The sequence below is a fragment of the Staurois parvus genome, unplaced genomic scaffold (assembly GCF_062004578.1).
Source record: "Staurois parvus isolate SC_StPar_1 unplaced genomic scaffold, SC_StPar_1.0 ptg000604l, whole genome shotgun sequence".
In the NCBI taxonomy this organism is placed as follows: Eukaryota; Metazoa; Chordata; class Amphibia; order Anura; family Ranidae; genus Staurois; species Staurois parvus.
In genome coordinates this window covers 1,138,909-1,155,304 of record NW_028318400.1, presented here as the reverse complement: position 1 = coordinate 1,155,304, position 16,396 = coordinate 1,138,909, and the positions used below count along the sequence as shown (strand labels likewise).

Genomic DNA, 16,396 nt, shown 5'->3' with positions numbered 1-16,396 from the left:
AGGAGACCAGGGAGCAGGATAGAAGGAGGTCCTGTGAGGAGCGAAGAGTACGGGTAGGGCGGTACTTGGGGATCAGGTTGGTGAGGTAGTCAGGGGCAGTGTTGTGAACAGCTGTGTAGGTCAGGGTTAGGAGTTTAAATTTGATGCGTTGGGCAATCGGGAGCCAGTGGAGGGAGAGGCAGAAGGGGGTGGCAGAGGTGGAGCGGGTGGTGAGGTGGATGAGTCTAGCCGCTGAGTTCAGGATGGTCTGGAGCGGGGAGAGCCTGCACTTGGGTAGGCCGGTGAGAAGAGAATTACAGTAGTCAAGGCGTGAGATGATGAGGGAGTGTACTAGAAGTTTGGTGGTGTCAAGGGTGAGGAAGGTACGTATCTTGGCAATGTTGCGAAGATGGAGCCTGCATGTGTTTGTGAGTGATTTGACATGCGGTTGGAAGGAAAGGTTCGAGTCAAGAATGACGCCAAGGACTTTGGCTTGCGGGGCGGGAATGATAGTGGAGTTGTTGGTGATGATGGATAGGATGGGGGGGGGGTGTTGGCAGGGGGAAAGGCGAGGAGCTCGGTTTTGGAGAGGTTGAGCTTGAGGAAATGGAGCGACATCCAGTCTGAGATGTCATTTAGGAGGTGAGTGATGCGGGCGGAGATAGTGGGGGTGAGGAGAGGGGTGGAGAGGTAGATTTGGGTGTCGTCAGCGTAGAGGTGATAGTTGAAGCCGTGAGAGTGTATGAGTTTGCCCAGGGAGGAGGTGTAGATGGAGAAGAGAAGGGGTCCAAGGACAGAGCCTTGGGGGACCCCAACAGAGAGGGGGAGGGAGGGGGAGGTGGCACCATTGTAGGTGACACTGAAGGAGCGTTGGAATAGGTAGGATGAGAACCAAGAGAGAGCAGTATCTCTGATGCCAAGGGAGAGTAGTTTATTAAGGAGGAGGGGGTGGTCAAACTGTCTCGAAGGCCGCAGAGAGGTCCAGGAGAAGGAGGACAGAGTAGTCGCCTTTGGCTTTGGCGTTTAGTAGGTCGTTAATGATTTTGAGGAGGGCAGTTTCAGTGGAGTGTAGGGGACGGAAGCCGGACTGTAGTGGGTCAAGGAGGTTATTGTCTGTAAGGTGGGAGCTTAGGCGATCGTAGACTATGCGTTCAAGGAGCTTGGAGGTGAGTGGCAGCAGGGAGATGGGTCTGAGGTTGTTGGGGTCCGCGGGATCCAGGGAGGGCTTTTTGAGGATGGGGGTGATATGTGCGTGCTTTAGGGGGGAGGGGAATATGCCAGTAGAGAGGGAGAGATTGAAGATGTGGGTGAGGGAGCAGATGAGGGAGGCGGGGGGTGACCGGAGGAGTTGAGAGGGGATAGGGTCCAGGGGGCAGGTAGTGAGGCGGGCTTCTGAGAGGACTTTGGCGACTTCCTCAGTAGTGACAGGGCTCCCTGTCGAGGAAAAAACAATCTCTCCGGGGTTCCAAATTATTTATCACCTCCTAAGTCATCTTCTAGATACCCCCTTCCAGAGATTGGCTAGCGTATGATAAATATTCAGACTGGAAATTTAAATTTCCCTGTCCCATATTGTGGAAGACTCTTCCCAAAGCAGAGGGAAGCAATCAAACTCCCAACTTGTAACAGACCAGAACAATCACTGCCCTCCTGACTACAAAATGAGCTACATGAGGAATCTTTTGTATGCTTAATGCATAAGGTTATAAAGCCAAAAAGTGATTTTAGTCCTTACTGGTTACCCATTACACAGCCACTCAAAATGCTACAGATGTAACTTAGTGTACTCCTGAAGTGGGTTCCATCTGGGTCTGACCTAATGATGCTTCACTATCATTTCCCCATGCTTTCCACACCCAAGGGGTGCTTTCTGTGCTATGCAGAAACACAGATTAGCTGTCCTTTGCCTAGGCAGAACCAGCAGCTTAATTTTGGAAGGAACACACTCCAAAAGAATTAAAATTATGTGGCTCCCTCCTAGATAGCTGCTAGGTTTGGTAGAGTCAGTTCGTGGCTCACTGTAATCAGTGGAGCTGTGTGTGCTTGTTCTGATCTGATCTGCTCTGTTCTGTCTTTCACTGGCTGCAGATTGACTTCTTCACCCGGTCTGTCTGAAAGAAATCTAGAAGGGCTGGGAGAGTTAAATCAGCAGCTGCATATTTTTGCAGCCCTGGCCAATCCTTGGGGAGAGTGTGCTCAGATGATGGCTTAGAGGGTGTATAAATACTCTGAGACTTGGAGCAGAGGGGTCTTTTTCCAAGAGGAGGAGACTATAGCCTGGGGTGGAGGCTGTTTGCCCTCTTGGGCAATCCTGCCATGTGCTGCTCATTGAGGTCCCAGCAATGCTAGCTGGGGGGTTTAATCTGCTATAAGAGGCTGGCACTGACTGATATTGGAAGGAGGCATTCAATTATCCATGGACATTAGTGAGTACAGGATCGTGTGAGAAATCTTTGAGACTATGTGCTAAGGCCAAAACTCTTAGAGTTCGCATTTCTCAAAGGGGACTTTGTGTCTGATGTCTCTATATAGCTTGTATAAGGACTCAGATCTTTAGGAGAAAGTTTAGCATCCCTAAGTTGCTGAGAAAAGTTACTGGAGTATCCCACAGTTATAATAACTATATGATATAGTAAATATGCAGCGCTAAAATATAATATAAAGTACAAAATAATAGGTAATCACTCGTTGAAAATGCAAAAAAAGTCCAGAAAAATAGTGATCCGTAATCCATGCTGGTGAATTCTATGACGACGGCCAGTAAAATTATGCACTTACCAGAAGCGCATAAAATATGCGCATGTATGTAATATATCCATCTAAGGTGGTCTGGGCAGGGGCTGCGGGGTCGTCAAGCACACCGTGGGCACACAGGGTAACACTGCTCCCTCACAGGACTCACTCTGCTCACTCTACTCCCAGGGACAGCTCCACATTCTAAGCAAATCAGAAGCACCAGTAGTTGGGGAGATCTCCACCTTGTGTTTTGATACGTCATAATAAGACGATATATCACGTCATCACTATATACCGTGGGGCAAAAAAGTATTTAGTCAGCCACCAATTGTGCAAGTTCTCCCACTTAAAAAGATGAGAGAGGCCTGTAATTGGCATCATAGGTAGACCTCAACTATGAGAGACAAAATGAGGAAAAAAATCCAGACAATCACATTTTGACCCCACGGGGTGAGATCTTGCGTGGAGCCCCAGATCGAGGGAGATTATCAGTGGTCTTGTATGTCTTCCATTTTCTAATTATTGCTCCCACAGTTGATTTGTTCACACCAAGCTACTTGCCTATTGCAGATTCAGTCTTCCCAGCCTGGTGCAGGTCTACAATTTTGTTTCTGGTGTCCTTCGACAGCTCTTTGGTCTTCACCATAGTGGAGTTTGGAGTGTGACTGTTTGAGGTTGTGGATAGGTGTCTTTTATACTGATAACAAGTTCAAACAGGTGCCATTGATACAGGTAATGAGTGCAGGACAGAAGAGCCTCTTAAAGAAGAAGGTACAGGTCTGTGAGAGCCAGAAATCTTGCTTGTTTGTAGGTGACCAAATACTTATTTTCCATAATTTGCAAATAAATTCTTTCCAAATCAGTCAATGTGATTGTCTGGATTTATTTTCTCATTTTGTCTTTCATAGTTGAGGTCTACCTATGATGCCAATTACAGGCCTCTCTCATCTTTTTAAGTGGGAGAACTTGCACAATTGGTGGCTGACTAAATACTTTTTGCCCCACTGTATGCGCTATAGTAGCACTCACTTCCTTTAGTGATTACCTATTATTTTGTACTTTTATATTATATTTTAGCGCTGCATATTTATTATATCATATTATCTGGAGGTTTAGAGGTCTACCTTTTATGCTAGCTGCTTGGTTTATGTGCGATCTCAATTACTTTTACTTTTCTATAATAACTATATACTGTAGATGTAGGCATCAAGAGTAATGGGTATCGCTAAAAATATGAAGTATTGCCCAATAACCAGAAAAACCTAGAAAAAAGCAATGTGAACAGACAATTCACAAAAGAAAAGCGGTTACATAAAAGACAATACAATGCTCAAAAAATGTAATCAGAGTATGTTTTTTTTAGCAAAGTTGCAATATGAAACAATTGAGTTAAGACTGCAAGATAGCAATCACCTCAATATTGGACAATACAAAAAAACGACCCAAAACAAAAAAATAAAACAAAAATAAATAAAGTTTTTTTTATTTTTATTTTTTGGTTTTAGGTCCTTTTTTTTGTCCAATGTTGAGGTAATGGCTATCTTGCAGTCTTATATTATTATTATTATTATTATTATTATTACATCGAGTTTATATAGCGCCAAAGGGTTTGCTCAGCGCTGTACAATAGGGGGAACAATAATGGCACAGTACAACAAAAACAGACAGCGTACGAGGGGTAAGAGGGCCCTACTCTTTCAAGCTTACAATCTAGGAGGGAGGGGGTAGTGGAACAATAGGAAGTGGCTGAGGGGAATGAAGTGGCTGAGGGGGATGAAGTGGTGGGAGGAATGAGGGAGGATGGCCGTTAGGTGAGGGTGGGGTAGGCTTCCCTGAAGAGATAGGTCTTGAGGGAGCGCCTGAATGTGGGGAGGGAAGGCGACAGTCGGATGGATTGGGGCAGTGAGTTCCAGAGGATAGGGGAGGACCTGGAGAAGTCCTGCAGTCGTGCATGGGAGGAGGAGACCAGGGAGCAGGATAGAAGGAGGTCCTGTGAGGAGCGAAGGGTACGGGTAGGGTGGTACTTGGGGATCAGGTTGGTGAGGTAGTCAGGGGCAGTGTTGTGGACGGCTTTGTAGGTCAGGATTAGAAGTTTAAATTTGATGCGTTGGGCAATCGGGAGCCAGTGGAGGGAGAGGCAGGGGAGGGTGGCAGAGGTGGAGCGGGTGGTGAGGTGGATGAGTCTGGCCGCTGAGTTCAGGATGGTCTGGAGCGGGGAGAGCCTGCACTTGGGTAGGCCAATGAGAAGAGAGTTGCAGTAGTCAAGGCGTGCGATGATGAGGGAGTGTACAAGAAGTTTGGTGGTGTCTGGGGTGAGGAAGGCACGTATCTTGGCAATATTGCGGAGATGGAGCCTGCATGTGTTTGCAAGTGATTTGACATGAGGGAGGAAGGAGAGGTTCGAGTCAAGAATGACGCCAAGGACTTTGGCTTGCGGGGCGGGAATGATAGTGGTGTTGGTGGTGGTGATGGATAGGCTGGGGGGGGGGGGGGTGTGGGCAGGGGGAAAGATGAGGAGTTCGGTTTTGGAGAGGTTAAGCTTGAGGAAATGGAGCGACATCCAGTCTGAGATGTCGTTTAGGAGGTGAGTGATGCGGGCGGAGATAGTGGGGGTGAGGAGAGGGGTGGAGAGGTAGATTTGGGTGTCGTCAGCATAGAGGTGATAATTGAAGCCATGGGAGTGTATGAGTATGCCCAGGGAGGAGGTGTAGATGGAGAAGAGAAGGGGTCCAAGGACAGAGCCTTGGGGGACCCCAACAGAGAGGGGGAGGGAGGGGGAGGTGGTACCATTGTAGGTGACGCTGAATGAGCGTCGGGATAGGTAGGATGAGAACCAGGAGAGAGCGGTATCTCTGATGCCAAGGGAGAGTAGTTTATTAAGGAGGAGGGGGTGGTCGACTGTGTCGAAGGCCGCAGAGAGGTCCAGGAGAAGGAGGACAGAGTAGTCGCCCTTGGCTTTGGCATTTAGTAGGTCATTAGTGATTTTGAGGAGGGCAGTTTCAGTGGAGTGTAGGGGACGGAAGCCGGACTGTAATGGGTCAAGGAGGTTATTGTCAATAAGGTGGGCGCTTAGGCGATTGTAGACTATGCGCTCAAGGAGCTTGGAGGTGAGTGGCAGCAGGGAGATGGGTCTGAGGTTGTTGGGGTCCGCGGGATCCAGGGAGGGCTTTTTGAGGATGGGGGTGATATGTGCGTGCTTTAGGGTGGAGGGGAATGCACCAGTAGAGAGGGAGAGATTGAAGATGTGGGTGAGGGAGCGGATGAGGGAAGAGGGGGGTGACCGGAGGAGTTGAGAGGGGATAGGGTCCAGGGGGCAGGTAGTGAGGCGGGCTTCTGAGAGGACCTTGACGATTTCCTCAGTAGTGACAGGGCTGAGGGAGTGCAGTGCAGGGGGGGTTACGGTGGGCGGGGCCTTGGGAGCGGTGGAGGGCAGTGCGGTTGTGAGGGCAGAGGAGGGGGGAGAAGAAGGGGTGACGGGGGTGGGGAGGTTAGGTGGGGAGGTAGATTGCGAGTTGACAATGTCCTTACGGATAGTGTCAATCTTGTTACGGAAATGGGTGGCAATCTCGTGGGTGGTGAGTGAGGTACTGAGTGGAGGAGGGGGGGGGGAAGAGCAGGGAGTTGAAGGTGGAGAAGAGTCGGCGAGGGCAGGAGGAGAGGGTGTTGATTAGGTTAACAAAGTAGGCCTGCTTGGCGGCGTGGAGGGAGGAGGTGTAAGTGAGGAAGGCAGATTTGTAGAGGGAGAATGCGTGAGGGGACCTGGTTTTGCGCCACAGTCTCTCCAGTGCGCGACTGTGACGTTTGAGGCGTTTAGTGCTGTCATTCTGCCATGGTTGAAGCGGCCTGGGTTTGATCATTCGTGTGGTTAGGGGTGCCAGAGAGTCTAGGGCAGCTGACAGTGACTCGTTGTACAAGGTGGTGGCTATGTCAGGACATGACAGTGGGAGGATGCTGTCGTGTAGGCGGTCGGCGGCTGAGTGGAGGGGGGCCGGGTTCAGGTTGCGGAGATTGCGGCTGGTGATGGTTTGGCGTTTTTGGGGGGGGGAGTTGGGGGAAGGGGAGATGGAGAACGTGATGAGGTGGTGGTCAGAGAGAGGGAAGGGGGTGTTAAAGAACTGGTTGAGGGTACAGAGGTGGGAGAAGACGAGGTCCAGGGTGTTCCCTCTGATGTGGGTGGAGGATTGCGTGTGCTGTGTGAGCGCGAAGGAGGAGGTTAGGTGGAGGAATTGGAAAGTGGCCGGGTTGTTGTCGTTGATGGGGATGTTGAAGTCCCCGAGGATGATGGTCGGTAGCTCAGAGGAGAGGAAGAAGGGGAGCCAGGCGGCGAAGTTGTCCAGGAAGTGGGGTATGGACCCAGGAGGTCTGTAGATCACTGCGATCCTTAGGGGGGTGGGTGAGAAGAGTCGGATGCAGTGCGCCTCAAAGGAGGGGAAGGATAGAGAGGGTGGGTTAGGGAGGACCTGGAAGGTGCTCAGCGGTGAAAGGAGCAGGCCGACACCACCACCTCTGCGATCGCTCAGTCTTGGCGAATGGGTCCAGATGAGACCTCCATGTGTGAGTGCCGCAGGGGAAGTGGAGTCGGTGGCCTGTACCCAGGTTTCGGTGACTGCTAGGAGGTTTAGGGAGCGGGAGATGAAGAGGTCGTGGATGGCGGTAAGTTTGTTGCAAACCGAACGAGCATTCAGGAGTGCAACCGAGAGAGGGGGGATAGGTATGGGGAGGTGGGGTACATGTATGAGGTTGAGGCGGTCACGTCGGCTGGCGTGAGCAGGGGGGGCTCTAGGGGGGGGGGGTGAGGTGGTGAGGGGCCAGGGTTCGGGGAGATGTCCCCAGCTGATATGAGAAGGAGGATTCTTATACAATTGTTTCATATTGCAACTTTGCTAATAAAAGCGTATTCTGATTACATTTTTTGAGTATCGCATTTTATGTAACCACTTTTCTTTTGTGAATTCTCTGTTCGCATTGCTTTTTTCTAGTATCCCACAGTTACCCTGAACCTGTTCAAGTTCTGTAATAAAGCATTAGAAAAGCATAACCCTGGACTGTTCATTGAATCAAAGGAGTGACTGTGTCTGTTTGCCTGGCTGCAGGGCAACCATGGGAAAAGAGCCTAGGGACCCTAAACTGTAAATTCCTGCGGGAGTGAGCGCTACAGTTATTTAGGGACTTAGGGCCGGTTCACACAATAGAAACACAGTTCAGATGCGTTACGTATTTGCATGCATATTTTTTATGCATTCCAGTGCATTTTTTACGCATTACAGTTAATTTTTTCCCCTCTCTTTTTCAGTTTAAATAGGGACATGTGCATCCAGTGCATTTGTGATGCGTTCCAGTGCATTTTTGATGCTTTTTACCGCATTCCAGTACAGTTCTGTGCAGAAGAAATGCAGCATGTTCTACTTTTGTTTTCTGGAACTGCAAGCACTGATGTGAACTATGACACTGACAACCATATAACCTACTTTCTGTACATTTTGGATGCAGAAAAAAAGCAACTGAAACACATGTAGTGTGAACTGGCCCTAAAACTGTTTGTTGTAGGAAGGGCGCAATCAGAAGAACTAGTTTACTAAAATACATTTTTGACATGCTGTGCTACATGACATGCACTCCATGTATTATTGTAGCACTGAAAGGTGTCTACAACAGTAACTTGTATTGTTAGTCACAAAATGGTTTATTGAGAACGAGTGACAAACCTGCTATAAAAAAAGTTTTTTTCTTTTCAGATTCGGACCACATTGTACATCAGCAGTGACTTAGAAGAGATGCCATGTGAAGAATGTCGTCACAGCAGCTGTATAGGAGCAGATGAGAGCGAAACCTTCTCCTGGAAACTAAAAGCCAAAGTCTTGGGTAAGATGCCATCCTAAAGATCATGGGTAGGAATAGGTAAATGAGCCAAGAGTTTCCTTACATCCAGTTTTGCATAGTTGTAATTGCCTAATCTGATCACTGCACACATTTGTACATTAGAAGCTGCAGCAATTCAGACAGAGCCCATTTCATGCCATGGCTGGAGAACATCTAGCATTATGTAGCTCACCAACTTCCCCCAGCCTTTGTTTTTCCTGGCCTGTCCCTTTACTTCATTGGATTTCAGTTCTTTCAATCATGGAAGCTCAGAGTTTACATGTATATGTTACCCAGCAAAATCTTTTGATATTTGCATAACTCCTTCAAAGAGCCACCCCCAGTGGTGTATTTAGGATTTGTGCTGCCCTAGGCAACACAAAAATTGGCTCCCCCCATTGACCAATACCCCAGCACCCCCCACCCCTACCCGAGAGAGCCTTCCACTACCACCGCCCCCCATACATTGGCAAACCTCCCCGCCCCCACCCTGACAAGAGATAAGACACTCACCTTCACAGCTCTGGACATCCCGGGGAACAAGAGTCAGGCTCTGCATACACCATCAAGCAGCCCACAGCGTCTTTTGGATCCCACCTGGTCCCCGTGCTGCGTGTGTCCCTTATTTCTTTCCTTCATTCGGGGGGACAGCGCTGCCACCCTGAAAAATGCTGCTGCCCACCTGAAAAATGCCGCCCTAGGCAAATGCCTTGTTTGCCTTGTGATAAATACACCCCTGGCCACCCCACTGCATACATCAAGGCTGAGGGCTCTTGAGAGGAGTACTGAGGCAGGGTGCTATGATGATTTCAGAAAGCTATGTACATCACACTGCTGCTTCCTTCCACCATCCATGATCTGCCTGCATTGCATAGAGAAGGACAGAGACCAGTGATTATGTAAAAAAATAAGGTATGTAATGAAAACAAAAAGGGTGTCTTTTTTTTCTATTTCATTAGCATGTTAACGAGGGGGAAAGGAGGAATCAAGGAAGGCAAAATATAAAGCGCTTTAAAAGCTGAAAAAAGAAAAGTGACCGTGCAATCTGACTTCTGGCAAGCTTACATAAACTAGGGTGACATCACTGGGCATTTATACAGAATCCTGAGATAAGGATCTCAAATTCCACAAAAAAGCAGGACAGTACAGGAGTGCATTCCTGCAGTACTTGGGATCCTCAGCTTTCCTGGGGTCCTGTGAAAAGGTCCACTGATATCAGTGCTTACAGGAAGCTGTGATGTAAAACTATATTTGGGCAGTGGGGGCTGCAAATAAATGGAACTTATGTTTTCATGTATTGGGCTGTGCAATCGTGTAGCACAATGATTCTCAAACGTTTTTCAGTCAAGGCACCCTCTAAAATTACAGACAGTCCCAAGGTACCCTCTAAAATTATGGACAGTCCCAAGGTACCCTCTAAAATTACGGACAGTCCCAAGGCACCCTCTAAAATTGTGGACAGTCCCAAGGTACCCTCTAAAATTATAGACAGTCCCAAGGTACCCTCTAAAATTACGGACAGTCCCAAGGTACCCTCTAAAATTACGGACAGTACCAAGGCACCCTCTAAAATTGTGGACAGTCCCAAGGTACCCTCTATAATTATGGGCAGTCCCGAGGCACCCTTTAAAATGATAGACAGTCCCGAGGCAACCCATTCTAAAATGTAAAAAACTATTCTAATAGTATTATATAACACATCAATATCCATACATGTAGGACCCCCAACATTAGAGGTGATGTACTCTTCCAAAGCAAAACATTTTTGCACACTGGTACTGACTAGTACACCGATGTTTCTCTACTCCCTCAGTTTTTCTCCATCACTGAGCTAATATGGCTAATATGATCCCAGAGCTGACCCCAACTGACCTCTTCCTTATCAACTGATGATGTCTTTGGTTGTCAGAACACCGGCAGCTAGAAGGTCGTAATGGGGCACAATTAAATCCCAGGGCTTTCTGCAACTAAAAGGCAGGCTTGTTCCACCCATTGGCTTAAATACAAGCTTTGGGCAATTTTTAGACATTTTGCCAAGGCACCCCTGAAGAAACCTCAAGGCACCCTGTTTGAAAAAAGCTGGTGTAGCAGCACAAATGAAGGAGTCTAATTCCTTCAAACATGTCAGCTGAGAACACGTCCCACCATATTCTTGGCCCTGTAGTCCTTCCTGAGAGCATTTGGTAAATGTAATGCTTAGTATGTTTGCTTTCATTAAAATTGCTGTTACAGGCTTCGCTATGCGTGTGCACTCTGGTACATATCTTGGGTTTCACGCACATTGGGGCTCTTCTAAATGCTTTTTTCCTGGCAGGAGAGAAGCAGCTGCAAAAATGCACCTAAGTTGTTTTTTTTCAAATGCGATTAGGCGTGTCAAGTGCTTGGATGTTTATTTATTTAATTGGCCAGAATATTAATTTATTCTTGCCATTGGAATTAAAAATACTCAAGCTAAACATGCCTTTAGACGTGTTTACATGTGTTTACGTACGTTTACAGGCATCAGGAATTTTTTTCTGCTACAACGCTCCTCCCCTGAACGCCCAAGTGATTTTTTTTTCTGACTCTAAGAGCCCTGCCTCTAAACTCCTGTAAATGGACACATACTGTAGGTTAACATGGAGGTTAGTTTAGAGGCAGATTAAAAAAACTCAAAACGCCTAAAAAAGCAGCATTTTTAACTCAACTGTGCATAAGGCCTTATGTATGTGTATGTTTTTGGTGGGAACTAGAATGAAACTGGGGTAAAATGAAAGTTGACTATGTGGTTCAGTGCATTTTGCAGAATGCTTTGGATAATAGTAGTGCTATATAAAAGGATACAATCAATCTCTTAGATTGTAAGCTCCAAGGAGCAGGGCCCTCCTAATCCTCTTGTATTGAACTGTATTGTTGCTGTATTGTCTCCTGTTATATTGTAAAGTGCTGAGCAAACTGTTGGCGCTATATAAATCCTGTATAATAATAATTATAATAATAATAGTTTATGATTACTAGTAATTAGCATCTGTGCCTCCTTATAGGTCAAGTAAACATCACAGTGAAAACTGAGGCTCTGGACACAAAAGAATTGTGCAAAAAAGAGATACCAATTGTCCCTAAGCAAGGAAGCACAGACACAATTGTCAAGTCCTTACTTGTTCAGGTCAGTATGTGTCAGGCAAGCATTTTCCTATAGTGTCTGGAGAATCTACAAGTAGGAACATACACCACCTTTCTATTGACCTGTGTCCATAGTTTCTTTGCCTTGCTGTTAAAACAAATAAATAGCTCTGTGTAAGTTTCCCAATCCAGCTAAAATGATGTCTTAGTACTGAAGGACATGGTAGAATTTGGGCGCCATCAAACTCCAACCTAAACAAAGCCATCACCATACAGACTTCCATTTTATATAAATGTAAAGCTTATTCACATATTTTACATAAGGCAAATGACAGATAACAACCAAAGCTTTTGTCATGACATGATAGGATTTTATGTAAAGCCATAGCTTGTACTTTATAAAATGTAGGGGAAGGAAAATCCTCTGTGGTCACCACTACAAAATTTGGGTCCCCAATACTAGCCTCCATAATATTGGTGAGACCAAAAATGTGTCATTTCATATTCGAGGTTATATGAAGGGAACAAATACTAAATGCCTATTATTTTTGTTGTCACCGTTATACAAAATTTGACGTGTTGTGGCTAGACGTGTTGGGGCATGATGGATACGCCACTTAAGTCAAATTACCCAAAGATCACAGTCGGTCAAAGGTAAATAAAATTTGCACATTTCCCAAGAGGTTGGTTGTGTTACTAAATTCCCACTTCCATCCCACAGAGGACTAATCTACATACAATTTAGCAACATCTTATTTACTTATGTGAACACCTTTAAAACAATCACAAGAAAAATAATAACCAAGTCAATGAGTGTTATGGAAGTGAAGAATGATTAAAAGCAGAAGTTTCTTCTACTTTCCTTTGTGCCACCAAAGGAAACACCTTTATCACTACCACCATGATAAGTCAGACCTTAGTAATAATCCCACCACCATCAGAATAATTACCATACATAGCTTTGGAGACACAATGGGGGAAGATACTTTTAAAACTGGAGCACTGAAAATTTGATGCAGCTGTGCATGATAGCCAATCAGCTTCTACCATCAGCTTCTATAAGCGTTGGCAACAAAACCTGGAAGTTTCTATGCAGAGTTGCACCAATTTTGCACTTTACAGGTTTAGTAAATAACCCCCAATTATTGAAATGTCTTGAGGGCATCACTTAAAATAGACTAAGTCTTTTTTTATTTTTTGGTGTAAAATGATGTTATCACATAACTATAATTTTTTCATGACTATTATATATGCAGAGGAAATACTATGTAATGCAATATACTATATAATTGATTCTTTTATTGATCTTCACAGCCTGGAGGGATCCTAGTGGAGAAATCATTTAGCTCCCTGATGTGCATACATGAGAAAAAAGGTGAGGAATATCTGGCCAGGTTTACAGATATAATTTGTGTTGCCCATATCAACTATTCTGAAGTTGTCTTTTGTTTTATAAACTAAGAATGAAAGCTGGCATCCTATTGCTGCAGAAATACATATTTTTATTAATTTTGGACTGATATTGTACTTCCATGGCTTTTGAGATAGCATCCAGGTTTTGAACATTCCTGTATTCTGTACAGTATCTTTGTTGCGGCATGCTGGATATCTGGAATGTCATCAAATCTGTGTTCTTTTGCAGCATTTTGGAAACAGCCAAAAGTTGCAGGGTGCTAAGTCAGGGGAATAAGGTGGTTTGTCAAGTTTTGAAATGGATTTCTGGGCCAGGAATTTGCAAACACTTAACACATCATGTGCAGGAGCACTGTCTAATTTCAGAACTAAAACTAATCTTAGAAAGTATTATTTTACTGAAAGGGTAGTTGATGCTTGGAATAACCTTTCATCAGAGGTAGTGAGCCAGTCAACAGTAAATAGCTTCAAACATGCTTGGGATAAACATATATCTATAGTCAAACAAAGATGTTAACAAAAAAAAATGAACAGGCTTGATGGACCACTCAGTCTTTTTTCCTAACTTCATTTTTCTATGTTTCTGTGTCCTGGTGGCTCATCCAGAGTTTCAGTCTTTTCCTCCAAACAGATTCCAATAAGCTTTTCACTGTTCACATTTTCACATTTACATCTGTTCTTTGCATTTTTGGCTGCCCACTTCTTGTGTCATTGTGGACATCTTCCCTCCCCTTCTTAACCTGCCTATGCCATTCAAAAACACATGATTTCTTCATGGAATGTTCACCATAAGTCTGTTGTAATAGAGCTAAAGTTTCACTATTTTTGCCAATTTTCACTCAACATTTGATGTTAATCTACTGCTTCAGATTCCTGTCATTCATATTCTGCCAACAGTGCAATGCGCACACATATTATTTCTACTACTGTTCCGTAAAGACCAAATCAACTGGTCTATGACCCAGGCGAGTGCAAATTAGAACATGTCAGAATACTCTTGCAGGAATTAAATTGTCACATCTTGTATGTCAGTGATATAAGTTACCCACTGAGTTCTATATTTCCTAGGGGCTCTAGAAAAATCTCCTCACCATAGTCTCAATTCCTGGAGTCTTATTCATCCTACAACCAAAACGTTCCCTGAGTTTGCTCTTTTCCTGTTATAATCTCTATGTCACAGAATAAAAATCCAAAAGGGAAAGCAAGAACCCCATGCCCTTGCATAAGCAGAGCTCTGAATTTAACTGCAGAGATTTCCACCATGAGTCCTCACAAACTTTACAATACTAAAGTAATTTGATATATTGTACTTTTTCATTGACAGTCTACTAAACATCATTTCATTCTAGACAATACAAAGACGGAGGAAGTCATTTTGAAGGTTCCAGAGAAAATCCTGGAGAATTCTCAAAGAGCTCATATCACACTGCTTGGTAAGATTTAAAGAATTTTCTTCAATTTACAATTACCATAAAACCACATACTGTATATATACTGTAGTACTTTATTTCTAAACATTCATAATTACCACCATTCACTCTTAATCTGCCCTAATTCCTCAACCTCTGCCCAAAACCTTAATCTTTAGTTTGCAATAGAACCACATTTATAAACATCATAGATCAAACCAACCAGTTCTATTGGTCAGCATACATTGACCTTTACATATCAATTGGTTAAAGTGGAACTTTACATACATGCTGACTTCCTTTAAGCTATGATTAAAACTGCAAAGCCAATACACATTTTGTGGTCTTATTAGTGTACATTGCTAATTTTTAAAAATAAAGTTGAAGAAGATTATAGCATTTTGTTATTATATGTGGGTGGATAGAAACCTGGCTTTTGAGTCAGCACTCCTTGGGTTACATAAGAGAAGAAGAAGAGTTTGCTTTCTCTTCTGTGTATAATGACTTCCTACTTGTACACCAGTTCTAACTAAAATTTGTCTCATGGTATTCTATTGCAGGAGACCTGATGGGTACAGCCATGGAGAACCTTGATCGTCTTCTTGCCATGCCATATGGGTGTGGAGAGCAGAACATGGTCCTATTTGTCCCCAACATCTTCATTCTGGAATATCTTCAGAGCACTCATCTGACACCTGAGATAAAGAACAAAGCCATCAGGTTCCTGGAAAGTGGTGAGACATACTGGGGCCAGATCATCCCTCTCTTTTTTTACTTAATTTATTCATACTTTTATGAAAATTTACTATTTCTTATAGTGAAACGTCAAGTTTTGTTCAATATAAAAACTCCAGGTGAACAACACACATTACAAGAATTTTAGCATTCTTTAGTGAATAATTTTACCTTCATCTGAAATAAAAAGTGTGATTATGATCTTTTTCAGACAGACTGGAAATAAAAGGATCTGCCTTCAGTATTAGCACCTGAGAAGTGCAGTGCTCTAATAATAAAAGCAGTATAATTTACAAAGCTTTACTTATACATAGGCAATGTTCACTCATAGTAATAAAGTCTCAAAGCTGGTAAGGTAAAAAGAGACACCAGTTCATCCAGTTCAACCTAAATGTGTGTGTTTACGTCACTACAATTTTTCATATTCCTCTATATTGCATTTGCTAAGAGACACATCTAAAAGTTTTTTTTTAATTTATCTACACTCCCTATTGGGAGCACCAACTGTGGAAGAAAGTTCCACATCCTTACTACTCTAACAGTAAAGATCCCCTTATGCAGCTTAAGATTGAACCATATCTCGTCCAACTTTATTGTATAGATGTCTTCTTTAGAGACCTCTGGGTGAATAATTTCCTCCCAATACAAGTGTCACCATTAACGATTTGTATATCGCTATGACATCCCCTCTTAAGCATTTCTTCTCAAGGGATAATAAGTACAAAATGTAATGTTTGTAGTTGTTCCTTATAACTGAGGTCCTCCAGCCCCTTTATTAGCTTTGCTGCCTTTTCTGGGCTCTCTCAAGTTCAAGCACATTCTTCTGAAGGATATGTGACCAAAACTGGATGCTGTACTCAAGGTGTGTCCAAATCAGGGTTTTGTAAAGTGGTAGAATTATAGTTTTATAATACCCTTTTTAATTGTAGCACTACCCTCTTAGGAGTCTCTGAAGTTTTGGGTCACCCTATGGTCCTGCACAGCCAGGCAACATGCAATCCCACAATAACTTGCATCCAGGAGGCAGTAACCAGTCCTTGAGCATTGTTTTGAGGTTTTATTAGGGGATTTGAACTGGGATAGGGTTAGGGGTGTACAAGATGCTCAAGTTTTTTTTACAGCAAAATCCCCTTCTTGGAGAGCTAGCCAGTGTATCCGGTTGT

At 44.3% G+C, this 16,396-nt stretch overlaps 1 protein-coding gene across 1 annotated transcript in view; it reads left to right on the top strand.

The window, feature by feature from the left end:
• The window catches only part of LOC149449767 (alpha-2-macroglobulin-like), a 124,129-nt gene that overhangs the window by 55,096 nt on the left and 52,637 nt on the right, over positions 1 to 16,396 (top strand). The window contains exons 20-24 of the mRNA XM_089692754.1: positions 8,451 to 8,577; positions 11,598 to 11,719; positions 12,991 to 13,051; positions 14,439 to 14,522; positions 15,059 to 15,232. Of these exons, the coding sequence (XP_089548880.1) occupies positions 8,451 to 8,577; positions 11,598 to 11,719; positions 12,991 to 13,051; positions 14,439 to 14,522; positions 15,059 to 15,232 (568 nt within the window). The remainder of the gene's footprint in view (positions 1 to 8,450; positions 8,578 to 11,597; positions 11,720 to 12,990; positions 13,052 to 14,438; positions 14,523 to 15,058; positions 15,233 to 16,396) is intronic.